We start from the raw sequence: 27,304 nt of genomic DNA, 5'->3' as shown, positions 1-27,304 counted from the left end.
CCCACTGAATTCACTGAATGGGAGCAGCCCAAGTGCCCCTCTCCAACCCCCGCTGCTGGGCTCCAAGCCCTGTAGCCCCATAGGAACCTCTGCACCGAGCACAGAGCCAGCCAGCCAAGCCTCGCACTCGAAAGGAGGCAGCCGGCGAGGAAAGCCCCCTCCGAGCGCCAGTGGCCGACCTACTCGCGAGGCGCCCCCGGCGGCCAGGGCCCCGAGCGCTCCCGGGGAGGCCGGCTCGGATCCCAAGCCGCAGCGCCCAACCGGGGCAGGCGCTCCCCCGGGGCCTAGGATGGTAGCTCGGGGGGGCCCTTCCTATGGGAAGTCCTCCCGCCCGGCGTCTGTCCGCCCTGCCAGTGTCCGGCCGGCCCGAACAAGGCGGCCTCCGGCCTGAAGCGGACCTTCGGATCTAGTCGGCGGGCCTCGGGCGCGGGAGCCTGGATCCCCCGCCCACGGGATTGTGTGAAAAAATGCAAAGAAAAGGAAGCGGCCCGGAGCCTGCCCTTCGGGCCGCGGCTGACTCCACAGCCGCTGGCCTGCGCCAAGATTGGGAGCTCCCGGAGGGGAAGCCCGCGGGGTTTTCCGGGAGGGCGTGGTGCCCAGAGCAGGGGGTACTCAGGACCGTACAGCGGGCGCAGGGCGTCCGGCCTCAGCCGCAGCCGCTGCCCCTACTCAAGATGGCGGCCCAGGCGCTTCCGCCGGCCCCGCCGCCGCTTCCTGCGGGCCACCCTGGTTCAATCAGCGGCCGACAACTGTCTAGGGCCAAGGGCGGGCGACGCTACGAGCCAATAGGGAAGGGGAGCGTGGAGCCGCCCGTCTGGGCTCCGAGGCCCGTGGACCAATGGGAACGCGGCGAGTAGGAGGGCGCGGGGGCCGCCCACCAATGGGGAACTACGGCGCGCGGCCGGGACCTGGAGGTAGCGCCGCACGGCGGGCGCGGTTCAGTCGGGCGGCGGCGGAGGCGGTGGAGGATGTGGGCCACGCACGGGCTGGCGGTGGCGCTGGCTTTGAGCGTGCTGCCCGGCGGCCGGACTCTGCGGCCGGGCGACTGCGAAGGTGCGGCAGGGCCAGGGTCCGCGCCCCGAGGCCCGCCTGGCGGCGGCGGCGCCGAAAACCACCGAGCGGCCGAGAGGCCGGGGTTGGAGCGGGAGGGGGCGGCGACCGGCCCCAGCGGGGTCTGCCCGAGGGGCAGACGCCGGCCTAGAACATAGTTCCTGGGCCTAGGAAACTGGCCCGACAAGAAAAAGTTGGGACTAGGTCGTGCAGAAAACTTGGCTTGACGTTGAGAGAACGCCGGAGTTTTTGTCGTTTCCCATCACTGAGCAGAGGCTCTCCCAGGCTCAGGTCGGGAGCCCCTAGGGCCAGCCGTGGGCACCGCGCCGGGCCCGTGCGCTTGCGAAGCCGCACCTCGGGGTTCGGCGTTGTGTTTGGAAACGAGAAGCATTGGGATCGTTTTTGTCTTCGCCCTCCGGCTTGGCCTCTTACGAGGTCACAGTCAGTCCATCTCAAGGACACGTGTTCATTCTCGCCTTAAAGTTTGTGGAAGGAGCAGGGAGGAGCCGTGTGTAGGTCACCGGGTGATGCTCGTACCCCGCGTGCCCTGGGTGTACGGGGGCGGGGGGACCCCAGCAACTTGGAGCCGGGTTGAGTCGGGCACCTGAGAAACCCCGGTGACGGAAAAACTCACCTCCGTGTCTCCTGTTAAAATTGCTTACGGAGTTCCCTCCTGGTGGATTGGGGTACAACTTGGTGATTGCTGAGCATCTCCCCTCTCTTTTCCAGTCTGCATCTCTTATCTGGGAAGATTTTATCAGGACCTCAAAGACAGAGATGTCACATTCTCACCATCCTCTATTGAAAAAGAACTTATAAAATTCTGCCGGGAAGCAAGAGGCAAAGAGAATCGGTTGGTGAGTAACTGGTTACCCTCCCGGGCTGGCCCTGTCCACTTGCTGTTCAGGAGGTCCTCTGTTCTGCCCGGATGCTGCTGTGGGACGCAAGTGCTTTCCTGCAGTCTGCAGTTAGGATATTTTTCATCCTGTTAGAATTGATCAAGCACCTACTATGTGCTGGGCACCGGGAGTATCAGCGGTAAGAAATGACAGGCAAACAAATGATGGCGTGAGATGAGGGTCCTGGAGAAAATGACCAGGGTGCTCTGGCAGAGAGGGTGGGTGCTGATTTAGGCAGAATAGTCAAGAATCTCTCTGAGGAAGAGTCGTCATTGTTGGACAGGATAGAGCATCCCAGGCCGAGGGAACAGCCTTTGTGAGTACCAGAGGCCACGTGCAAGGACACAGGAGAACAGTGGGCACAGGGTGGGCTGGGGCTGAATTGAAGACAAGAGCCCTGACAAAATGACAGCTTTTGTAGCTTTACTCTCCCTGGCGGTTGCTGGTTTGTCTGTGTAAAGGTCTGAATCCTGGTAACTCGTAAACTTACTTGGAGGCTGTCTGCTTGAGGACCGGGCATGTATTAAGAGCCCGGGGTTTACACTGACAGTCTGATGGCAGTCCAGGCAGGGCATGGGAACATGAGGTCCCTGCCAGAAACAGAGGTTTTGAGGTGTCAGTGTGTTGTGGAGGAGAAGGCTCTCCAGCGCCTAAAGGCCATTGTCCTCTCTTGCTGCAGTGCTACTACATTGGGGCCACAGACGATGCTGCCACTAAAATCATCAACGAGGTGTCAAAGCCCCTGGCCCACCACATCCCTGTGGAGAAGGTCTGTGAGAAGCTCAAGAAGAAGGACAGCCAGATCTGTGAGCTAAAGTATGGTGAGTGTGGCCAGGCCTGTGTAACCAACACAGAGCATGTGTGCTCAAGCTTTATGGAGTTGACTTTCTAGCTGGAAGAGGCCAATGAGAAACCAGAGCCAGGGTGTGTGAGATCTACAGCAGGCTAGATGGTGTGAAGTGAGGGGCTATGGATCTGGCATTCTTGGTTGGTGGAGGTTAGAACAAACCTCCCCAAGGAGGGGACATTGAGCCAACTTTCAAGGCAGTAGAAGATGAGCCAAAGGGAGCTAATGGAAGAGCATTCCAGGCAGAGGAAATAGGCCGTGCAGAGGCAGGCAGTGGCATGATGTGTGGACAGGTCACAGAGGGCCTTGCAGGTTGGTGAAGATTTGGCTTCAGATCTTTAATCTGAATAAAGTTGGGAATGCGGGTTGGTTTGTTTTGGTTTTGTCCAGGGGGTGGGGGACAGAGAGGTGTTTTTTTTTTTTGTTTTTTTTTTAAGATTTGTTTTAGGGTGTGGGAGCCATGGAGGGAGGATCTCAAGCAGACTCCCCACTGACCGTAGAATCCAATGAGGGGCTCGATCCATGACCCTGAAATCACAAACTGCGCCAAAATCAAGAGTTGGACGCTTAACTGGCTGAGCTACCCAGGCCCCAGGAACATGGGTTTTTGAGCAGAGAAGGGATGTGGGCTGACTTGGGCTTAATAGGCTCATCCTGCTGAAGGCCCAGCAATCTTGACTATATTGAAGAGAACTGGTGTATGCTTCTGAAGAGTGCTGGCACTGCGGCACCTCTTGTGGAAGAGCTCTCTGGTAGAACAAAGCAGGCCAGGTGCTCAGAAAGAGTAAGGACCAGGAATAGTTGTCCTTGTCTATAAAATTTAAACACCAACTTATTTTATTGCGATTCAAGTGTCCAAGGGCCTGTGTTTGCCCACTTGCATCAAGGATGTCTGGTCTCCTGAGGTGCCCTGGAACGGGCGGTTGGCCCCAGGCCTCTGGTCACAAGCAGTCATGGAGGGCAAGCTTCCGACCAGGGCCTATGGTGGGAAATTGGAGCTGGGGGATCTATCTGCTCTGTCACCCTGGAGCTGTCACTCTACAGTGACTGTCAAGGCACTTGGGGAGCGGGAACCACCTTTGTCCTGTAAGGGTCAGTGCCCCTGGTGTGGGGCCGTGGGTGCTGACACACCAGCATGCATCTGGAAGCATCTGTCCCCCCTCCAGCCAGTAGGGCTGCTTGTTTTAAGGGTTGGGGGGCCCTGTGGGTGTGACCCGTCCTGGGACCGTGTCTGGGGCAGGGAGGTGTCTGTTGCTGCTCCCACCAGCTCTCCCTGCTCTCTCCCCCAGACAAGCAGATCGACCTGCGCACGGTGGACCTGAAGAAGCTCCGGGTTAGAGAGCTCAAGAAGATTCTGGACGACTGGGGGGAGACATGCAAAGGCTGTGCAGAGAAGTCTGACTACATACGGAAGATTAATGAACTGATGCCTAAATATGCCCCCAAGGCAGCCAGTTCACGGACTGACTTGTAGTCTGCCCCGCCCCTGCTGCCCCTGAGGGAAGGCAGCGCACCTGCGCCTTCCCCACAGCCGTTTTGTAATTTATTTTTTAGGCGGGCTCCTGAAAGTCCGTGTGAAGCCTGGAGCTTTCCTGACGATGCTGGCTCTCCAGCGCCCCCCTGGGGGGATTCACTTTATTCTGTTGCTGGTTTTCTCTAGGACTTCAAAGTGTGTCTGGGAATTTTTTATTAAAGGAAGAAAATTTCTAGCTGTCCTTGGAGAATTAAAGTTAATCTGAAATAGGATTTGGACCCTAATGAAGATCCCACCAGTTTATGCTTTCTAGTCCTCCAGGGCAGGACTGAGGCACAGGGAGGGTGCTGAGCAGGACTGGAGCAAGTCCTGGAGGAGGCTGTGCCTGAGGCGCCCCCTCCAAGGTCACTTGAGGTCACTGAGGCGAAGTCACACAAGAGGAGCAGGAGGCCACACAGCTCCCAGCAGAGCACAACAGGGAGTTGCATCTGGTGTTAGGAGGGAGGGGCTTTCTTGCAGGACTGAGAGTATGATTGGTGTGGCTTTCCAGGAGGATGACCTCAGTAACTGCCTGCATCCTGTACCATCACATTTCTAAGATGCTCTCAGCCTGGCTACCTCCGCCAAGCACTGTCTAGATCTGGCCATCTATGTGGTCATCTGAGTTTGTGGTCTGCTCTCAGCTCCAAGTTCTGATGCCTAATTGGAGTTTTGCTCGATTTGCAGGAGTTGGTTTATACAAAGAATCAGTGAGAGACTCCCTTTTGCATTGTTTCCCAAGATAAGGCTAATCGATGAGGTCTTGTCCCAAGTCTGGTTTTTTAGTTCATCTCCAGGGTTGGCTTTGGGAAACCTAGTTGTCAGCATGAGCTGTGATTTGGTGGAGACCCCTCTGCATCTCAGGCCTCCGGAGACTACCAGAAAGAAGGACTAAAGCAGTGCTTTCCTAGGAAGACTGCAGATCACATTTGTGCAGTTGGCTGAATTCAGTTTGCCTATGTAGGCCTTGTTACAACCTGCCGTGGCTTCCACAAATGACAACCAACAGCAGCCCCACATTCAGCACATCCTCATCACGATGTCTAAGAGGAAAGCAAGAACGCTAAGCTACTCCTCAGGCCGAGACTTTCTTGTTTGGGGAAAATAGGTGGGCTGTTGAGATGTGACCAGCGCAGTGTGTCCTGAGCCCCTTATAGGTGCTGGGAAAATCCACGGCTGGCGATAGAAATCTTAGGAAGTAGATGGCCATGGCCTACAGGCCACACTGAACACAGGAACAGAAAAACAACCCAACCACTCCCACTCTAGGGCTGACCCCCACGGTTATCTACAAAGGGTTAACTCATTCCTGCTGGAAGGGGAGTTAAGATCAGACAATGTTACAGATGTTTCTTTTAAGAGCTTTCCCCTTGCACTTGCCTCAGCTGCTCCAGGAGCTGCTTTATGTATGGTCATGGGAGGAGGAGGAGGAGGAACTGGCAGCCTCTTCCCCGCCCCCACGGTTTCCGTGCAGAAGGGTCAGGTTCTGCGATGCTTCCAGCAGCTCTCGGGAATAAAACCATCCCAAGGCCGCTTGGGCACCCAGGCAGGATTCTTTCCGCCTCCCCCGCACCTCACCTCTGGAGAAGAGGTCCTGGCCCTCGAAGTGGATAGAAGGGCACTGGTCAGCCTCAAGAGGTAAGCGTAGCAAGCTGTGCTAACGACTGGGTTTGGCCTTCTCTTCGCCCTTGGCTCCGTGGCCCTGCCCTCAGCCCACTGCTCGGAGGGCCGCAGCCTAGTGGCGCCAATTCGCACTCGGTAAACGGCGGGTTTGCTGGCGCGGGTTTCTCCGCCTCAACCCTGCTGAGCCTCGCCTTTTGCATGGACAGCCCTTGGTCATCGCGGCCTTTCCAGGGACCGCAGCAGGTGATACCTGAATGCGGAGGATCCCTGCTTTGTGGGGCGTGGGCGCTGGACAGGGCTGAGGGAGCGGCGTGCTTAGATCCTCTTCACCGTCGACCCCGGACCAGTCGGGGGATGCTACGTAAAGAGGCCGCTGGTCAAGAGTCGGGAGCCCGGCGCCCACAGGCACTGCCACTCCTGTTCCACGCAGCGCGGGCCCCCGCGCCGGAAGCGGGAAGCCTAGGGCCGGCAGGAGCGAACCAGGCCCGCTCTCGCGATGGCCCCCATCTCCGCGCAGCCCGGCCCCAAGGCCGCGCGGTGGCGCCAGAGCTCAATGCCGGGCCGCGATCGCCCGCCGGCCTCCCGGCCCCTGCCCCGCCCCCGGGGGTCACGTGATGGGGGCGGCGCAGTCCGATGACGCACACCCGGCGTAGCTCTCGCCCCGCCCGCCGCGGGGTCACGTGACAGTCCGGCGCTGCCTGATAACGCGACGCCCAGCCCCTGGGCGCCGCTCCCGCCCCGCCCCGCCGCCACCGCCGCGCCGAGTCCTTTTGTCCAAGATGGCGGCGCCGGGGGCGCTGCCTCCTCGGCCGCCGCCGCCGCCGCTGTGAGGGGCCTGCGGGCCGCCCGCCCGCCCGCCGCGCCGGCGCCATGAAGAGGCAGAGCGAGCGAGACTCGAGCCCGAGCGGGCGCGGCTCGTCATCGTCGGCCAAGCGGCCGCGGGAGCGCGAACGGGAGGCGGAGGCGGGCGGGCGGCGGGCGGCGCACAAGGCCTCGGGCGGCGCCAAGCATCCCGTTCCAACGCGGGCCCGCGACAAACCCCGCGGTAGCGGGGGCGGCGGGGGTGGGCATCGCGACGGCCGCGGCGCCGGGGACGCGAATCACCGTGCGAGCAGCGGCCGCTCCTCGGGCTCGGGCGCTGGCGGCGGGGGACGCGGTGGCAAGGCCTCCGGGGACCCAGGCGCTTCAGGTGCATCACCTCGCGCGTCTCCGCTGCCGCCACCTCCGCCACCGCCCGGGGCCGAGCCCGCGGGGCCCGGCTCATCGGCGGCCGCACCCGAGTACAAGACGCTGCTCATCAGCAGCCTGAGCCCCGCGCTGCCCGCCGAGCACCTCGAGGACCGACTCTTCCACCAGTTCAAGCGCTTTGGCGAGATCAGCCTGCGCCTGTCGCACACGCCAGAGCTGGGCCGCGTGGCCTACGTGAACTTCCGGCACCCGCAGGACGCACGCGAGGCCCGCCAGCACGCCCTGGCCCGCCAGCTGCTGCTCTACGACCGGCCGCTCAAGGTGGAGCCGGTGTACCTGCGTGGCGGCGGCGGCGGCGGCGGCGGCGGCGGCGGCGGCGGCGGCGGGAGCAGCCGGCGAAGCAGCAGCAGCAGTGCTGCCGCCTCCACGCCGCCCCCAGGGCCGCCCGCGCCCGCCGACCCGCTCGGTTACCTGCCGCTGCACGGCGGCTACCAGTACAAGCAGCGCTCTCTGTCCCCAGTGGCCGCCCCTCCGCTACGGGAGCCCCGCGCCCGCCACGCCGCGGCGGCCTTTGCCCTGGATGCTGCCGCCGCCGCCGCAGTAGGACTGTCCCGGGAGCGGGCCCTGGACTACTACGGTCTGTACGACGACCGCGGGCGCCCATACGGCTACCCCGCCGTGTGCGAGGAGGACCTGATGCCTGAGGACGACCAGCGGGCCACGCGCAACCTCTTCATCGGGAACCTGGACCACAGCGTGTCCGAGGTGGAGTTGCGGCGGGCCTTTGAGAAGTACGGCATCATTGAGGAGGTGGTCATCAAGAGACCTGCCCGTGGCCAGGGTGGTGCGTATGCCTTCCTCAAGTTCCAGAATCTAGACATGGCCCACAGGGCCAAGGTGGCCATGTCGGGCCGGGTGATTGGCCGAAACCCCATTAAGATAGGCTATGGCAAGGCCAACCCCACCACTCGCCTCTGGGTGGGCGGCCTGGGACCTAACACCTCACTGGCCGCTCTGGCCCGGGAGTTTGACCGCTTCGGGAGCATTCGGACCATTGATCACGTCAAGGGAGATAGTTTTGCTTACATCCAGTATGAGAGCTTGGATGCAGCTCAGGCCGCCTGCGCAAAAATGAGGGGCTTTCCCTTGGGTGGTCCAGACCGAAGGCTGCGTGTGGATTTTGCCAAAGCAGAGGAGACCCGGTATCCCCAGCAGTACCAGCCCTCACCCCTCCCTGTGCATTATGAGCTGCTCCCAGATGGATATACCCGGCATCGAAGCCTGGATGCAGACCTCCGGGTGCGGGATAGGACCCCCCCACACCTCCTGTACTCAGACCGGGACCGGACCTTTTTGGAAGGGGACTGGACCAGCCCTAGTAAAAGCTCTGACCGCCGAAACAGCCTGGAGGGCTACAGCCGCTCAGTGCGCAGCCGGAGTGGGGAGCGCTGGGGAGATGGGGACCGGGGCCTGCCCAAGCCCTGGGAGGAGAGGCGGAAGCGGAGGAGCCTCTCCAGTGACCGCGGGAGGACAACCCACTCCCCTTACGAGGAGAGGAGCAGGACCAAGGGTGGTGGGCCACAGGTGGACCGGGGCTCTGACCGCACTCCTGAGCGCAGCCGTAAGGAGAATCACTCCAGTGATGGGACCAAGGAGTCGAGCAGCAACTCCCTCAGCAACAGCAGACACGGGGCTGAGGAGCGGAGCCACCACCACCACCACGAGGCTCCAGACTCTTCCCATGGGAAGAAGACCCGAGAGAGCGAGCGCAATCATCGGACCGCTGAGGCTGAACCCAAGCCTCTGGAAGAGCCAAAACACGAGACCAAAAAGCTCAAGAATCTTTCCGAGTATGCCCAGACACTGCAGCTGGGTTGGAATGGGCTCCTAGTGTTGAAAAACAGCTGCTTCCCAACATCTATGCACATCCTAGAGGGGGACCAAGGGGTTATCACGGGCCTCCTCAAAGACCACACTTCCGGGAGCAAGCTGACCCAGCTGAAGATTGCCCAGCGTCTGCGGCTGGACCAGCCCAAGCTCGATGAGGTCACGCGGCGCATCAAGCAGGGGAGCCCCAATGGCTATGCGGTGCTCCTAGCCACCCAGGCGACCCCCAGCGGGCCTGGCACTGAGGGGATGCCCACGGTGGAGCCAGGCCTACAGAGGCGGCTTCTCAGGAACCTGGTCTCCTACTTGAAACAGAAGCAGGCCGCAGGGGTGATCAGCCTGCCGGTGGGTGGGTCCAAGGGCAGAGACAGCACAGGCATGCTCTACGCCTTCCCGCCCTGCGACTTTTCACAGCAGTACCTCCAGTCAGCACTGAGGACATTGGGCAAGCTAGAGGAGGAACACATGGTGATAGTTATAGTAAGAGACACTGCCTAGCCCAGACCTGGCTCCAGCTCCGCGTTTGTGTCACAAAAGCAGTTCTTTTAAAATCCGACCACCACCCTTCCCCACATCCTACCCCTTGGTTTGAATTCTCTGCTGGGTTATTTTGGTTCATTTGATGGGGGAACCAGAGTCCTGACCCCCACCAAAACTAAGTTCTTAAATTTGGGGATTTTGTTTTTTTGTTTTGTTTTGTTTTTTTCCAGCAATGAGAAAAGGGACTCCTGTCACGTTGATTTCTAGTGTACGAGATACTGTCTGCTGTGTTCTGTATTTTTTTTATTTTTTGACTAACTGTATGGAAAGTTGTCAGTAAAACCTTTGTCAGAGGATGGATTTTTAATCCTGTTCAGAGTCCTGGTTTAATCGAGTTTTTCCTCAATGAATGGAAGACTTTTCCCCACTACACGCACACAAATGCCCTACGTCAACTTCACAGCACTGGTATTAGCTCAAAGTCCTGCTGTGTTGGTGGCTCTCGGCACCTCAGCTCTTTGGGCCGAGTCGGGACTGCGTTCACATTTGTTTTTAACCTTGGCTGAGAGCAGGTGGGCTTCATTTTGCCTCTGGCACCCTGCCTTGCCTGCTTGAGCAGAGCCCATGCAAAGGAAGGGGGTGAGCCTAAGGTCTATAGCCGGCAGCTTTGGTAGTTTTGGAGTTCTTGTTTTCTGCCCTAAATGTGTGTGTTGATCTGTCTGAACCGTAGCTGTTGGACAATGTGCCTAATCTTGAGGCCTTTTGCAGGCAGGTAGTCTTTAGCAGTTCTGTGGTCTTGTAGACACGGGGAAGAAGAGTACAGTATTGATGCCACAGCGTCTTGGTGTCACAGATTGAAGCAGGCTCCCCTTCTTTTCAGCCTCCCTTCCAGCCTTAACATGGCAGCCCAGGAGTACCCCGTTGGAGGCAGAGCTGCCTCAGACCCCCCAGGAACCCTGAAGGCCAAGTGCTGGAATGGAGGGTGGGAGGAAGCTTCTCTTGGCTAATTCTTGAAATTTACCCAGTGTTTGTGAATTCTGGTTCTTCCTTTGGTTGTTTTGGGGCTGATGTATAGTGGAGGGGACCTCTTCCCAGTACCTAGAGCTTTGTAGGGGACCCTACAAACCCTGAACTGAAGAATTTTTGCAGTGCTGCCAGGGAGCACGGTGGATTAGACAGATACTCTTAACTAATCAGTTTCACGGGTGTAAGGTGAGAACGTGTTCCTCAGCCTCTTGCCCTGCTGCTGAGGTGGGAGAAGGGTGCTTCTGTGGGGAAATGAAGTCACAGGTGCCAAGGTGTTTGGGCAGTGCTCGTCAGAGCCACTGAAGCCAAGCTGGGGAGGAATGTGGAGGCATCTTCCAGCTGGGAGAGAAAGATGGCTTGAAAGAGAAAAATGCTGTCATCCCTGGTCTCTAATGAGGTCATAGGACAGCACCGTCGACCAAGGAGGGAAGCCAGTCATAGAGCAGTTGTCAACATAGAACACTGCCCAAATAGACTTTTCAGAGTGTGTTGTGTGGCAGTCTGGATGTCCCAAAGGATCACTGTCAGAGCTGGGGGACAACAGAAGCCTCAGAGAAGTGAGCCCCCCAAATGGCCAGGAACTCCGGGTTCTGTTCCACTCTCCTGGCCTGGTCCACTCCCAGTCCATGCAGGGCAACACGGGACGGCTGGGATGCTTTGAGAGACCATCCTGAGGTGGAGGGTGAGGCCTGGAGGGTGGACTGCCTGGACGATACATGCTTCACAAGGATCAGGGAAGAGGTGGCTTTTTGAGACCTTAGGGATTTAAAATGAACAGGGGAAGGTGCCTGGGGAGGTACTGCTCACTGGGCTATAGCTGGTGCTCATGAGAGAACAGGCATGTTCACAACAGAAAACATGAACAAAGGAAGTGTTAAATGTGTTTGCCAGTTTGTACTTGAGCTGTGGCACAACTGCCAGGTGTCTGAGCAAGTCCGTGGAGGGGACCAGCTGACCCCAGCGCCACCATCCCAGGGTAGCTCGTACTGCCAGAAGCAGGAATGGGCCTTGTTCAGAGTAAACAAGGTAGGGGTGGCTTGAAGGCGTATTGCAGGGCTTCCTGCAGATGTCTGAGAAATGCCTCGGTCACGCATCAGCCAGAGTTGCCTTGTCCTGTTACGTCCAAAACTTCTCTGGGCTGTTCTTCATAGGGTGGGTGCTCAGAACCCAGAATACTACACCACCTAGCAGCATTTCCAGATATAAACCTGCTAGGAAATGTGGTTGGAGAAGACACTTCAACCTTTGTTTTGTCTACTTTCCAGGGATAGGTGCTCTCTGGCCCCAAAAAGAACTATAGAGTTTTGGTAAAGAACCACAGCCCACTGTGTGACCCTCTTCTCAACCACTTCCTTCCTTTGGCTCTTAAGACACAGGTTCTGTGAACTCTCAGGCCTTGGCCAGCCCTCGTAGGGCAGGAGGTCAAGGCGCTGGTTGATTTAGGACTGCCCCACAAAGAGAACAATTTAACTGCAGGGGTCCAGCGCCTCCACCTGCGGGTTCAGATCCTGTCTGAGGTGTCACTTAAATGGGGGGGAGGAAATTAATCTGAGGCAAATTGTATGGGTTTCTTCTGAGTGACTCAGATTTTCAGCTCTGGTATAGTAAGAAAGAAGGCTGATGTCTCCTTAGCCTCTCAGGGCGCTGCCCTAAGGGCGAGTTGTCAAGTCAACCAGAACTGCGCCTCCCTGTTGGAGGCCCCCATCGCCACCACAGAGACCTGCAGGCACTCCCAAGAGCTGTTGGCAGAGTTGAGGGAGGCAGCCAGCAGCAGCTCAGCTGAATTCATGACTAGAATAGCGTTTTTACTTCTTGACTTTTAACCTGCTTTCTTTTGATGCACCCATCCAGCACCAGCAGTCAAGGCTACTCCACTGGTTAGGTGTTAGTAACCCATTTAAGCTGAGGCATGAAGCAACATAAGAGCTGAGACCTCTGCTCTCTAAAGGACCAAGAGGTACCTGTGTGACACAGGCCCACTTCAGTGTGCGATCAGTTGTATGGTGCTCTGAAGCCCAGCAGGGCTTTGCTGGCCCCTGGTGAGTTATAGCCCGTCTTGTCTTGTTTATTTCACAACCAAATTTGTCCCCTCTTCTCTCAGCAAAGGGAGAAAAGTCCCTAGCTATTTGATACCTACATAATAGAAACCAAGAAGCTGTTACTTGGACAACTCGAAGAGACTGCAATCTCCTATTTATTGTAGGAGGAAAGGGTGAGGTGGGTTAAGTGAAAAGGTCAGAGCATGTGGCACTTTCCCTGGCGGTTCCCCATGTTCACCAACCACAGGCTGATTTCAGAGGCCTGAGACCTGTCTAAACCCAGCCGGCCCAGCCCCCGCTGCCTCCAAACTGCCAAAAGTGAAAAACAGCTCTGGTCCGCTGTTAACTCTCCCTTGAGGAAATCGTAATGACAGTCACCCAACTAACTAGAGAGGTGGCCACTCCTTAGCTTTGCCAGCACCCAGGACCCCTATCATGTCAGCTCCACTAGATCTGTACTGCAGAGCTGCCTTCTTTAGTCAGAACCTAGGACAGAGAGGTGTCCACAGCTGACCAGACCCAAGCACCTCCTCCTCCACCCCAGCGTGCTTCTCGGGCACAAACCGATACTCCCTCTGGGGGAGGGCAGCAGACCAGGGTTAGACACTGTGACTAAGCTACTTTTCTCCCCAGAGTGCTTTATTTGGGCAGAATGTGTTCTCACCACCATCCTGGACTGCCTCTCGGAAGGCGTCTTCTCTACTGGCTGGCTAGAGGTGCAGGGAAAGGGACCACTGCACTTTGGTAAAAGAGAACAGGGAAAGGCCATAAACAAACAAAGACAGACTTGTAGTTTATTTTGTATTTTTTTTAAATAAATACACTTTACATTAAAGAAAAAGGCCTTTGATTTGTAATTTCCACATTGGGGAGAAAGGGAAGAAAAAAAATTTTTGAAAAACTGAATCACAAAGAAAAATAGAGGGAGTGAACTTATATCCTAAGTTCCCTCAACTCCACAAAACCAATATCCACAACGACCTTGCTGCCCCCAAACCATGAAGGTGGGTGAATCTAGGCATTTACTCAGCAAGCAATGCACTACCTTCTTCCCCACCTCTGGCACGAAGGAAAACAAATTAACCTGACAGCATATGAGGCAACAGAACAGGTTAAAAAATCATATATTATATTTATAATAAAATATTCTTAATCCTTATCAATTTAAGAAACCACGATTTTCCTTTTCATTTAAATACGTATGTAAAAATGCCTCTATATTGTTCTTTAGACATCATTTTCTTCCATAGAAAATGAAGTGCAGGGACAAGAGACCTGGTGGATATAAGTTCATACCCTCAGTTATAAATGCCTGTTTTTTTTTTTCTTTTTAAATTTTATAAAAAACTATTTCTTGTTCTTTAAGTAAAGAACGTTATACAAAGAAAATATATTGTGAAATAACCCCAGAGACATGTTTTTTTTTCCCCTTGAGGAAAGAGCTGTCCATCCTAGGAGAAGGGGGAAGCAGAATAGGGCCTAACCCCTGTTGTCTTTTTTGTGGTTGTTATTGTTTTTAGAAGGACCCTCAGATTCCAGTGAGGCTCTCTAAGCCATAATCCTCTGAATGCAGGGCATGCAGTTCCTTAAAAGACAGCCCTGGGAGAAAGGGAAAGGAAGGTGTTCTGAATTCATCTGATTCAGTTTCTCGCCTATCAAGAATGTCTTCCACATGGTGACGGCTCCTCACTCATTCAGAGATAAGATGATGTCATCTTCCAAATCAGAGTTGTCAGAGCTGTCCGCTGAAAGGTAAGAGGGAAAGACTAGGTTATGCATCAGGCTTATGGGAAGCTTTCACAAAGGAAGCACCTACATATACATACATTTATACCTAAGCAAAGTTAATCACCAGTTTCTAGAAGAAAACACACCAATTAACTCCTTGGAGCTGGCTCTGGAGAATATACTTGTTGGCAACAGTGGCCACTCCTGGGACCTCTTGCTCTTGTACCTTTCAAAAGACCTGGATGCAACACTCTCTGCCATTTAGAGGTTCTCCCTGACTGGGGGGCCCTGAAGGGACAGGGCCAAGGGAGAAATGAATGAGCCTCGGCAGCTCTTTAGCCTCACATCCTCCTCCTGGGATGGGTGCACAGACCACAGACCTACCTGACCCACCTAGAACCACTAAGCAGGCTGAGCCTTAGGCAAGAATGAGATTTCTTTCAAACAACAGCTCTTAACAGAAGGCCTCATAAAGGTTGAGATGTCACCCTAGGACTCACTCCTCTGTAGTTCTGAACAGAATCAGCAGGGAACAAGTTCCCAAAAGGGTTCCCAGAATGTGGCAATACCAGAGAACAAGTACCTGGAAACTCCAGACCAGAGGCCAGCAGGCAGCAACTATGACCTCCTGGAAGGTGGCACCAGGTCTCTGGCACAGGAGGAGCCCTACACTTGACCACCTGCCTTCTCAGGCAGTGAGCAGACCACACTAAGTAACACCTCTGCAAGGAACCACTGAGGATTGAAACTAGGCAAAAGAACCTTCAAAATGAGATCGATACATCATGTGTGGCTGGTCAAAATTGGAGAGAAACATAGTACCTAGCTCCTCAGGGCTCTAGTATTTGCTGAGTGAAGGTAAGGAAAAGATCTCCGTGCCCCCTCTGATTACAGCTCAAGAAGGTGTGAAACCATTTTATAACAAGGTTTCCAGGGAAGTGGGCGGATAGACTATGAATCCCCAGGCGTGGGCTTCCCATGCAGAGAGGGACACCAGTGGCTCCACAGAATTCCCCATCAGCCTTTCCCAGACGCCTCACATTCCCAAATCTTTCATTCACCACAATCTCCTTTACAAAGAAAACTGAAACAGATAAAGAAAAATCAGCAAACGCCTGGCTGTGATACAAAAAAGTCCTGGATGTAAACAAAAGAGATGTCTGGAAAAAGCCAGGACTCCTGGGCCTAAGAGGGCATGAGCAGAGCCCAAAAGCTGGTGAAGAGTGGGGGAAACACACACCTAACAAGGTGAGCCCAATGGCCTCATCAGCTTCCTTGCTGCAAGACCTCCGAGAGGAAGTGCCAACAAGGGACAACAGGCACAGCGCCGTGTCCTGCCCCAGGCAGACCCCCAGAGACTCCCAGTGCTCCTGCAGTCTATGATTTGACCATGCCAGACCAACTGCCTGAGACCAGTCCATCAGTTCTACGGCTGCTAAGAGTCTTAATAACTTTGCATCACATGTAAGGAGTATGAATGCAGCTGGATGAGGACCAGGACACAGTCTTCTTTACACAAATAACCGTCAGGCACAGTGTTTGAGAACCTTCAGGACCAGGCACGGACTCCCTCTAGGTGGTCAATGGCTCCTTTCTCTACCTTCCTCAGCCTTTTCGCATCCTCAAGTGTTAAAAACCCAACTCCAGACCCTGGTCAGGGCCTCTTCTGAAAGGCCCTTTGAGACAAAGGCAGTCTAGATGTAAATAATCAATACCTGCAAAGCTTAACCTGCTGCTCTATAACATACAGGCTTTGAGAGAAGGTAGAACTGACTAGAACAGAGAAACACAAAAAAGACTTTAGAGTCAAGGTGTTTTCTCTTCCTAGGGTTGGGGTTCTACATCTGAAACCAATCACTGGGGCTCTATGGGATCTGGGGCCTCACAAAGTTATGGGATAGCATGGGAGTGTGGTTTTCTATAGTCTCGGGGACTTTCATCACATCCTAAAAGAGCTCTATAAGCTCAGAAAGGTTAAGAACTAATGTTCTAGATGATTACTACAGCAAAATATCAGCACACCAAGGGTACAGAGAATGCTCTTCCTGCCTGCTCTATTGTGAGCTCCTGGAGGCCTCTCTAAAACAAACAGGAATGCAGGACACACTACTCATGCCACCTCCATATCACCACCTCAATTCTAATGCCTGAACTGAAATGTCCTCAAGTTGTCAACTATTATGGCATTTTTACATCATAAATATTCCTACAAAAATAAGGTGATATTCTTGTTCATAAAAGAATTAAGCTTTTCCAGTACCTCTTGGGCCTAAAGGAAGGAATTTCCTAAAGAGTTAAAAGAGGCAGTAATTTTATAGGCCAAATACAAATTTAGTGGCTTTATATTCAAATTAAGAATAAAAAAATTAGTGATCCTCTCATGTCAGGCATACCATACTAGTGCTCTCCTACCTTGTTACTTGTAATTGAAGGAAACAGAACTTGTATCCCACATGGCACTATTCACAGATGACAAAAAGGTTCAGTAAAAACTGCCCTTTTACTCTGAATACTGTCATGTGTGCCTTGCCCTTTAATCCTTCTTAGCTGGCTCTCTGACCACGACTAGGGACAAGGCAAGTCCTCCTCCACTGAATCACCTCAACCTCCAAATATGCAAAAATGGAAGCTTGTAAACAGCAGATGAGCAGATAAAAAGCACGCACTCCCAGCCCCACTTCCCTCCCGCCCCAGTTTCCTCAATATACAACTTTGGTAAGAGGACTTATGTAAGAAAAAGTCTCCCTTAAGCCAAACCCACCTTCAATCTTGAGGGCTAGAAGCACATATAAGATTTTATCCCAAAGAAAATGGACTTGGGTCACTGTAGAATAGAATCTTTTATACGTATGCTTAAATAAACACTATCACCCACCCTCTGCTACCACACACATGTACATGCACACTCTTCCTCCTACCACCAACCACCAATGATTATAAAAACCAAGGATCTACTATGAAGAGCTTTGGCATAAATTGGGCCTAGGCCAGCACTCAGATTTCCTGTAAATGTTCTCTATCTGTGCTGTTCAATATGGTAATCACATGTGGCTACCAGATACTTCAAATGTGGACACAAAATGACGAAATGAATCTTTAATTTAAATTTTAATGGCCACATGTGGTTAGTGGCTACCACATTAGGCATAATATGTGCCATAGTTGTGAGCATCATGGCCTGGTTAGCAACATGAAAATGGCTGGATATCACAGGGATTACCCCCCAGTTAGCCAGGGTAGCACAAGAACCAAGATCACCGCAAGCATAAGTCTGTCAGCAGTGACACACGTCACAGTGATGCTGCCAGATATATCCTCTTGAAGTGGGCAGACTATAACTGCAGAAGTAGCAGACTCTTAGAGCTAGTAGCTGGTTTATTCAGGATTCATTAGCAAAGTCAGGGGACAATTTGACTTCAGAAACCTGTCCTAAAGGGAAATTATTAGAAAAATTAGAGCTTGTACTTTATAACGTAGAGGGGGTGGGGACAACAAAACAAGCCAAAGAGAAACATTTGTCAGTTGGCCTTTAAGAGGGCTTAGGCAAAAGCATACAGGAAGACTCTTCCACAAAGGGGCTTTTACATTATAAATTTAGAAAGAAGCAGGGAGGGCACCCCATAAGCAGCTGCCAATTCCAGCTCTGCCCCTTAGGACAGGGCACTTAGGTGGGAAGCACTACCTTTTGGCCTTCCATTCTAAGGCTGATCCTCTAAAGCAGGAGTGAACAAACTAGAATCCACAGGCCAAACCAAGCCCACCACATATTTTTGTAAGTAAAGTTTTACTTCTAAAACACAGCCACAATCATTAATTTACGTCTCATCTCTGGCTGCTTTTACACTATAACAGCAGAGCCAAGGAGCTGCAAGAGATACCATATGGCCCACAAAGTGTAAAATATTTAACTGTCCAGCCTTTACAGAAAAAAAGTTTGCCAACCTCTATTTTAAAGATAACAGCCTTTTAGTAACACAGTCTGGTAAAAGAACAGAGGATCAGAGATATGAAACTGCTTTTCCTCAAGGGGTCAGAGTGGTGAATCTATAGTTATGGGGGCACAGAACCCTTGTGTGGCTTGCTTCCTGGGAGGGTGCAGGGAAGGGACCTTCCCCTGGGTCCCAAGGTTCAGCCTCAGGGTCGGCCCTAGACTTACTGTCCCCCAGGATCAGTTCCACTTCCTCGTCTGCATCAGAGTCTTCATCCTCCCCATCCTCTCCCTCCTCTAGAAGGTTTGCTAGCTCCTCATCAGAGGGAGAAAAGTCATTGTCCCCATCCTCCCCTGCATTCTCGTTGTTGTCATCCTCCTCCAACTCCGCCTCCAGCAACTGGTCAGTGTCAAGCTCATCTAGGTCATCAGTATCGTCATCATCTTCATCGTCATCTTCTTCTTCCTGTTCTTCCTCTTCCTGGTAAGAGAGCATGAGGTCCATTAGGAAAAACAGAGAGGCCTAACCCACATGCGCCACATGGGCAGTCTTTCCCTCCTTCCCAAAGGGCAGTGGAGGAAACTGTCAGTAGAGAGAGAGTGGTAATCTAGAGAATCTAATGAAGCCTGAGACAGGTACACACATGGCCCCCAAGATACTCAAAGCACCTCTCAGATAAGGATTACTGGTCACTCCACAAAGGCATTACTGGTTACACAGCCCTTATCCAAGAAAAAACACATAGCTCACTCACAGAAGGCTCTGCCATCAACATTCTAGGTTCCTAAATACCTAATAACAAAACCAAGGGAGCTCTTCTCTCTCTCCTGCATCAACCAAACCAAGTGAAATCAGTTGGGCCACTGGAACAAAAGCTTCTACTGGAATCTAAAAATCAGTGCTTTAACAAGACAGAGGAAGAACACAACTGCTGAGTCAACACAAAGTTGAGTCAAAGAACACAACTGCTGAAGCCTAAACCCTTCAAGGTCTTGCCCTTGATCTTATAAAGAAGTAGGTAAACCTCTTAACAGTGCTATCATAAGTATCTAATGATCCAATAAAACTGACTTTACAATACAGAACATAGATATGTACATTTTCTGTTACAAGCCACACACATGAAAACACAAAGTGTGCTAGAGAAACTGTCCTTCCCTCCATTCTCAAGAGATCTTCAGACAGTCAGGAAAACTCCAAGAAAACTAATGAAATACTGGCTTTGTACTGGGCTTTGTAAAGGATACATTCTAGCATCTGCCACAGATTTCAACTTTGCACTAGAATCCAAACTGTGTCTTCTGCTTGAAAGGAAACAAAGACACCCCTGTTGTGAAAAGAGTAACAGGTATTCCCCAAGTAAATGTGACCATCATTCACTTATCCTTCTTCTCAAACACCAACTGTCAACCTTGCCAGTAGCAAAAGGACTCTAATTCCTGCAATAATAAAATATAAAATTCATTTAATACATCATCATCCTAAGGAGAGTCAAAAAAGAATAAGCCCAAGATATACAGGAAAAAATAGGTAAAACACATTTTTAAAAGTGTTGCTGGGAAAAAAAAAAAAAAAAAAGTGTTGCTGCATGCCAATCACTTAAAAACCTAAAATGTTGTACTTATTTGGCCACTAGTGTTCATCATCTATAATATAAACTAGACTAATGTTCAGCAGAGAAAGTAGCCATGCTTTATGGACTTTTGATAATTTTGGAACCACCCTTTAGAGACTTTTGATATACTGTTTGGCCCAGTGACTTAGACTTTTCAACAATTTTTGGCAGCTATATCGGAAAGACTAACCCCTTTACCCAGTAAACCTAAGGCTTGTACAAATGTGTGTATGGTCTAAACCAGAACTTGCACGTGCTTGTATATGAGAACACACATGATAGCCTAGATCACTGTTCCACAGCCTAGGCTACATTATTACCTCCATATGGATGGCTACTAAGCATTCACTTACTGGAAAGGCATTGAGAGTGCTTGGAGGCAGTAATGACAAACTGAACCAGAGACAAGCTCCTTAGCCCCTACAAGCACATCAGCTCATACAAATACTAGGAAAAAGGGAGAAAGGTCAAAATTCAGGGAAATAATCCAAAGTGCTTACCAGATTACAATTTTTGCCTCTCTTCAGGCATATTTTCATGGCCTTGACCAAAATTAGTTCTAATCCATTAATAAAGTACCATAGTTAAAAACAAGTACACTAAAGAACAGAGTATCCACAGCCCTATGGTTCTTAAGCCTCTATGGGACAATATAATTACATTTAAAAATTAAGAGAACTTTTTTATTTTTATTTTTGATTCCGAAATTAATACACAGTTACTGATACGGATACACATTTGGCATTATTTAAAGAGTATGGAAAAAAATAAATAAATAAAGAGTATGGGACAGGAGAAAATGCCTGGGCTTTGGGATCAAACACGCCTGGTTAGAATCTTAGCCCTGCCAATTACATGGTGTGTGAACACGGGCAATTTACATGAATTTTCAACGTCCCATAACTTTTAAAGGTCCACAGCTGAGTGGGTATATAAAAGGTTACATGGTTCAAACAGGCACCTGTTAATAACCAGCAAATTTAGGTAGACCCTTCTTTTTCACTTCTAAAAATATCAAAGCCTAGCTGATCCAGAACTGCAAACAACTCCTAAATCAAAAGCATTCTTAGAAAATAGGTCAATCAGGGTCTGAGCTCTGAACTACAGATAACATTCCAGATTATTACAAATCTAACCTTACCTAATCTTGTAGAAGAAATAGTTTATATATATTCATCCTGGAAGGCCATGAGGACTTATGTGACCATGACAGGGCAAGGGAAACGAGTAGGAAAGTCTACCTGAATCCATCATTTTTTAAACTCCATGGTTAATGACCAATGCTGGTTTAACACGTATTTTGTTATACATGGATATGGCCGTATACTCACTTTCTAAATTTTAAATCTGAAACCCAAATCATGAAACAGAGGCTCACAAGATCTGTCCAAAAAACTGTAGAATCTGGGGCGCCTGAGTGGCTCAGTCAGTTGTGTGTCTGACTTTGGCTCAGGTCATGATCTCAGCATCCCGGGATCAAGCCCCACGTCAGGCTCCATGCTCAATGGGGAGTCTGCTTCTCCCTCTCCCTATGCCCCTCCACTAGTGCTGTCTCTCAGATAAATAAAATCTTAAAAAAAAAAAAAAAGAAAGAAAACAAAATATAGAATCTAATTCTGTAGCTGAACCCAAAAGTGAGTTTAGAAAGTAATTTTAGCAGCATTCTCTGCTGGTTTAGTTACCTAGTTGGTAACATGAACCCCTCTCTTTCATATCTAAAGAATTAAGGAGTTGTCAAAAGTGGTTTTAAAAAAAGAAAAAAAGGAAAGAAAAGAAACTAAAAATTATTACTTAATGAAAACAAAAATCTTGCTAGAATCCAGAATTGTCTCAATTTTTTTTTTCTTTTAAGATTTTACTCATTTATTCATGAGAGACACAGAGAGAGGCAGAAATACAGGCAGAGGGAGAAGCAGGCTCCATGCAGGGAGACAGACGTGGGACTCGATCCGGAACTCCAGGATCACACCCTAGGCTGAAGGCAGCGCCAAACCGCTAAGCCACCCGGGCTGCCCATCAATTCTACTGTTAAGTCAATTTCATGGTTATCCAAAATCCCAAACCCCTGCAAATTAAAGAACCCAATTCCCCTCCTTGTACAGAAAGGAGGTCAACTGGTATGAGCTCCCTCCACTGCCCTCTGATCCCATCTCCACATCTGAACCTGACTTAACCCTGGTCTGAGTAGGAAGCCAGCCTTTCATTCATACTCTGCACAGCAGTCCTCTCTGGATCTCATTACCACTGCCACCCACCTGCCACCCCCACACACCCACCTTCAACACTTCTCTCCACTGGCTTCTCACCCCTGAGGAGGGTCAAAGTTGCCCAAACCTAAACACTGCTCCATCCACACAGGCTCCACATTGCTTCCAGGCCTCCATGTACCCCACCGCCACTTGCTCACTCATTCCCTCACTCTCTCCTCCTCTAACACTGGACTCTGACTTTTACCCCATCACTCCATAGGGCAGTAATTAATGGTGTTTATTCTGGAGCCAGGCTGCTGCCACTGAACCCAAACTCTACAGATGGAATAACTGATTTTTGGATGACTTACTTTGCCTCATAGGGTTGTTGCTAGGGCTTAAAGGAGGGAAATAATGTGTACACATGTATGTATATAATCACTTTGAAAAGTGCCTATTATATACAAAGTGTTCAACAAAAGTTTGTTGTTCCTATTACAATGACTGAAACATTCCTAAAGGAACAGGAAGGCCTGGAGAGCCAATCATGGGGCTTCTCTCTGGTGACTGACACCAATCCTGGCCTCTACAATGGGCTCATCTGTACCTGGTCTCTTGCAAATCTCCTCAGCCCAGAGGTTCCTACAACTTTAATTTCTGCCTTCATATTTCCTCTAATTCCTAATTCTTGAACTCTCAGGTGGCTCTATCCATTCATACCATAGAAACTTAAAATCTCTTAATTCTAAAACTAACTCTAATTCTAAAAGCACCTTTAAAGCCAGTACCTTTTCTATACTTCTCCCAGTTACCAGCTGAAAATCTCAACTATCTTTCACTTCTCCCACTCCTATGGCTTCACATCCAATTGACTACTGTTTCCCACAAATGTCAGGTACCCAGGACTCCCTCCTACCCACTCTCATTACACTCACTAATGCATCTCCCTTCTCTTGCCCGTCTCTAGTCTCTCCAGCTCTCTATGGTCTTTTCCATTCCCAGAACCAAAACCACAGGAGATCCATAAATACTGACCATGTTCCAGAATTACAAGGGAAGCACTACTTATTGAACAACTCTCTAATGCCAACCTCTGTGAATCCCAATTTCTTGATAAAGAGGTGAGTGGCTCCTACTCAAATGTGATCATCAGAAGCACCTGGGAAAAAGTTTCCCAAAATACAAATTCCAAACCACACCCAGGGTCCAGGCTGACAGAGCTAACTTTTACAAGTGAAGCTCACACACATGGATTTTGGAAAGTTTCCCCAGGAACTGTGAAGTGCACCCCTAATGAAGAATCTCTGTATAAGTATCTTCTAATGTTCTCCTTTTCTGTAATAATATACCCTATCCACAGACTCCCAAAAACAGAACCAAAAAGGTAATTCCAGGTATTTCACTGATGTTCTCTGCTACATCCAACTGTCTTGTTGTCTAGAACTTAAACAATTTGATTTTTTTTTAACAATTTGATTTTTTAAATCAGTGCAGCATTTGTTCCTAGACCATTCAAAATTCTTCTTGAATATGTCTCATTTTCAAGAGAAACAGCTTTTAGCATATATATATATAGATATAAAAAATATATATATAGATAGATATAAATATATTTTTTTGCTTTTAGCATATATTACCTTCAAAAATATAACCAACCTCTTAGAAAACCAAACTTCTGGTCATACTTTAAGAATAGTTAATCTAAAAATCAAGATAACTTTATAAAAATGTAATTAAAACCTGAGCTTAGAGGTGACTGAGTGGCTCAGTTGATTAAACGTCTGCTTTCCACTCAGATCATGATCCTAGGGTCCTGGGATTGAGCCCCACAATGGGTTCTCTGATCAGCAGGGGCCTGCTTCTCCCTCTCTCCATGCTGCTGCCCCTGGCTTGTGCTCGCTCTCTAGTAAATAAATGAAATCTTAAATAAATAAATAAATAAATAAATAAATAAATAAATAAATAAATAAATAAATAAATAAATAGAAATGAAATGAAATGAAATGAAATGAAATCTGAGCCTACTCTTCTTGACAGTTCATTCAACATGTCTTATCTTATAAAAGTTAAACTCCTGCTTCTCTTTTTGACAGTTGTTCCTGGTGTTTAACAATCATTAAAAGGTTCATTTCAGAGTCATAAACTTGTGGTTTTTCATCTCACAGGTAGAATCTAACTCACATACATTTAAAAAATTTAGTGGGGAGAAAAAGGTCTTTTAGGAATCAATGACCAGGCTTATAGCAGGTGTGTAATCAGTAAAGACTCTTACCATCCGCTTCTAGGCAGTGGAGAACACACAGGAAGCACAGCACACAGTGTGTCCCAGATTCCAAAATGGAGTGGAGAAAAGAGAGCATTATTCCCTTGTTTTTGTTTTTTAAATTTAAGGTTAACTATAATTAGTTGAAATGTATTGCCTTTTCAAAATCTAGAAACAATGATCAATTACTAATCTGATTTTATAATTTTCCTAAAAGCCAACATCAAAGTTGACTGAATTGATTTGTAAAAGAACAACACAGATACCAAAATTCCAATGGATAGTATGAGCTTTCATAAATGACTGGCTTATCTCTGCTTTCATCAAATGCCTGAAGGCTGGAGGACTAGCAACCTTAGGAACCAAATATTTATGGAAGCCAAATACATCATAGATGTTTTCATTCAACAATATATTGATTCTATTTGTTCCTTCTTGTTAATCTCCAAATTTATGGAAATGTAAGGGCAAAAAACAACCATTTTTATGGTATGTAAATTATATCTCAATAAAGCTTTCTAATAAATATTTATATAGGCACTTTATGCTGGACAATTTTATCAGGTGGCAGCTGATCATTCATACTTCTAATTTTATTTTGCTAAGGTGAAAAGGCAAATTCAAAGTGTCAGTCACAGGTGCTGGCATCCCTGAGCCATATAAGTCATACCTGGGACATCTGAGGAGACCTGAGAGCAGATATCTAGACTAGGACAAAACTTTGAATGGCAAATGACTTGCAAGAAAATTAAGTCTCTAATTTTAAAATTAGGTGAAGCACACAAAGGAAAGGGAGTTAAAAATAAAATCAAGCTGGCACACGGAAGACAGAAATCTAATGGAAATAGTAGTAAATACTGCAAAATACTACTACTGCAAGATTCCAAGTTGACACATAAATCAACAGAATTCAGGAGACAAAGGAAATGTGCTTAGATAGATATGGTATCTCCCACTAAAACAACTCTAAATCAAAATCAAAATGCCAAGGGCTTGAGAGTAAAACCAGATCTCTAAGGAGGTCCTTCAAAAGTGCAATGCACCAGATGATCCCTAAGGACAGTGATGTCATTAGGTAATGAAACAAGCCTTGAAATCCAGAAGCAATGCTAACTCACCTACATTGCCTACACAGACACATAGTCCACAATGGCCTAGAGCCATTCATTAGGGCCTTCTTGAGCCTGCCTCTCTCGACCTTGGCTATTTGTGACAAGAAAGTCTCTATTTTTCCTTCCTGTACCACAGTCAGAAGTCCCAACAACTACCCTACCCAGCCCCCTTTCTCCTTCTCTCTTAACCTTACCAAAAGGAAAGTTAAACAGAAGCATAGGAAAAGAATCAAGAAGTCCCTTCCCTAAAGTTGTTCTTTTATGGTGGTCTCTTGCTTCCACAGCCAGCCATGAGAAAACTCACTTCTCATCACTTTACGTCTGCAAGAAGAATGAGGCCAATCCTGAGAACAGCAGCCTTCCAGATCCCAAGGTGTCTAGGGCAATGCTAGTTTTAATTCTCCTGACCTCTTCCTCAAAGATAATAGGTACCACATGGACTGGATCCAGGTGACAGTCCCAAGACTATTACTGCCACTCCCTCATAAACTGCAAGGATGTTAGGAGGGTAGGAATAATGGTATTGATAAATAAACTCCATTTCTGCTTTAAATTTACAGTACAACGTGCAACATCCAAGAAGCTTGAGACATCTGATAAGTGGTAATGATCTACAGGTGACGGGAGTAGTGATGAATGAAGCCATAGAGGATGAGATCATCTGTACCACTGTAACATACTGACAAATAGCTCAACAACATCATCTTCTGTATCTATTCAAGGATAAACTACATCATGTTTCATGACAGTTACAGTGGAAAAGAGTATGCATTGAGTGAGGTGACTAAGATAACAGTTGGCCACTATTAAGAAACCACCAAATCAAGGTAACCATGTAACATTTGGAGGATCTAGTAGCACTTGTGGGCTCTGCTACCAAGAAACACTACCAACATGTACAAGTTAAATAGTATAACACTCAAGAGAACATGAAGATCCATGTCACAAAGATCTCAAGTGAGCCACTTGGTTAAGCGACCAACTCTTGATCTCAGTTCAGGTCTGGATCTCAGGGTTGTGAGTTCAAGCCCCATGTTTTAGCTCCATGCTAAGTATGGAGCCTATTAAAAAAAACAAACAAACAACAAAAAATCCTCAAGTATCCTTCTGAAGACCTCTCCCTTTTGTCCGTATCTCAAAACTCACGTGAACTTTCAACAAAACAGGCTCCTTCTCATCCATGAAACCAAGGAGATCACTGAGGACTCTCCAAGCCATGAAGCTGGAAAACATTAACAGAAATCCCCTTCCACACTAGGGAATTCCCTAGAAGCACTGGGTAAAGTGGTTTAAACTCCAAAGCCTATCTTTTAATAAATAAGGCATTCAAAAACCACGGTAATGGGCACCTGGGTGGGTTAGTCAGTGATCATGGTTGTTTCAAATTCCTCGTCTAATAACTCCTGTCATATCTAAGTCTGGTTCCATTGCTTTCTCTGTCTCTTCAAACTGTGTTTTTTTCCCTTTTAGTAGGTCTTAAAATTTCTTTTTTTCGAAGATTTTATTCTTAAGCAATCTCTATAGCCAACGTGTGTTGATGACCGGGGCTCAACCTCATAACCCTGAGATCAAGAGTCACATGCTCCGCCAACTCAGCCACCCAGGCATCCTGTAATTTTTTTCTTTTCTTGATACCTGGATATGATGTGCTGGGTGAAAAGACCTGCTGTAAATCGGCCTTTAATAATATGGTGGCAACCAGGTGCCCCGAAGGCAACTATACCAATGATCACTTAGAGTGTCAATATTCCAAATGCATCAATTAAAAAACATTATCAATGTGAATCAAGAAACAAGACCAAGTACATGCTGTCTACCAGAAACCCACTTCAAATAGAAAGACCCATATAGATTAAAAATAAATGGACAGGGCAGCCCCAGTGGCTCCACGGTTTAGTGCCATCTTCGGCCCAGGC

The 27,304-nt window shown here is 49.3% G+C and overlaps 3 protein-coding genes across 9 annotated transcripts in view; 2 read left to right on the top strand and 1 right to left on the bottom strand.

Annotated features, from left to right (window-relative positions):
• The first annotated feature begins 838 nt into the window (after window positions 1–838).
• On the top strand, window positions 839–4,511 carry MANF (mesencephalic astrocyte derived neurotrophic factor). The gene is given in 5 exon segments (XM_038566334.1): window positions 839–876; window positions 878–1,053; window positions 1,780–1,907; window positions 2,629–2,770; window positions 4,086–4,511. Coding segments are annotated over 5 exon segments (669 nt in total). The 3' UTR covers window positions 4,271–4,511.
• A 2,291-nt stretch (window positions 4,512–6,802) lies between these two features.
• Window positions 6,803–13,393, top strand: RBM15B (RNA binding motif protein 15B). Its single transcript, XM_038566333.1, has one exon. It carries the CDS (start codon window positions 6,803–6,805, stop codon window positions 9,503–9,505), a length of 2,703 nt encoding a protein of 900 aa, XP_038422261.1. The 3' UTR covers window positions 9,506–13,393.
• Window positions 13,323–27,304, bottom strand: part of DCAF1 (DDB1 and CUL4 associated factor 1) — a 77,624-nt gene continuing 63,642 nt past the window's right edge. For 4 of the 7 annotated variants that reach the window (XM_038566327.1, XM_038566326.1, XM_038566330.1 and 1 more), the window contains 3 exons: window positions 24,286–24,294; window positions 18,437–18,689; window positions 13,323–14,297 (listed from right to left, as the gene is read on the bottom strand). In XM_038566327.1, coding sequence (XP_038422255.1) covers window positions 14,239–14,297; window positions 18,437–18,689; window positions 24,286–24,294 — 321 coding nt within the window. In that variant the 3' untranslated portion in view covers window positions 13,323–14,238. The remainder of the gene's footprint in view (window positions 14,298–18,436; window positions 18,690–24,285; window positions 24,295–27,304) is intronic. The other 3 variants (XM_038566328.1, XM_038566329.1, XM_038566331.1) reach the window with 3 other exon arrangements.

Source organism: Canis lupus, chromosome 20, assembly GCF_011100685.1.
Source record: "Canis lupus familiaris isolate Mischka breed German Shepherd chromosome 20, alternate assembly UU_Cfam_GSD_1.0, whole genome shotgun sequence".
Classification (NCBI taxonomy): Eukaryota; Metazoa; Chordata; class Mammalia; order Carnivora; family Canidae; genus Canis; species Canis lupus.
Note: the sequence above shows the minus strand (reverse complement) of the source record. Positions and strands in the feature narration are given on the sequence as shown.

Excerpts from the sequence above, each read along its gene's own strand:
- RBM15B (XM_038566333.1), top strand. The coding sequence starts at position 6,803 with ATGAAGAGGCAGAGCGAGCGAGACTCGAGCCCGAGCGGGCGCGGCTCG.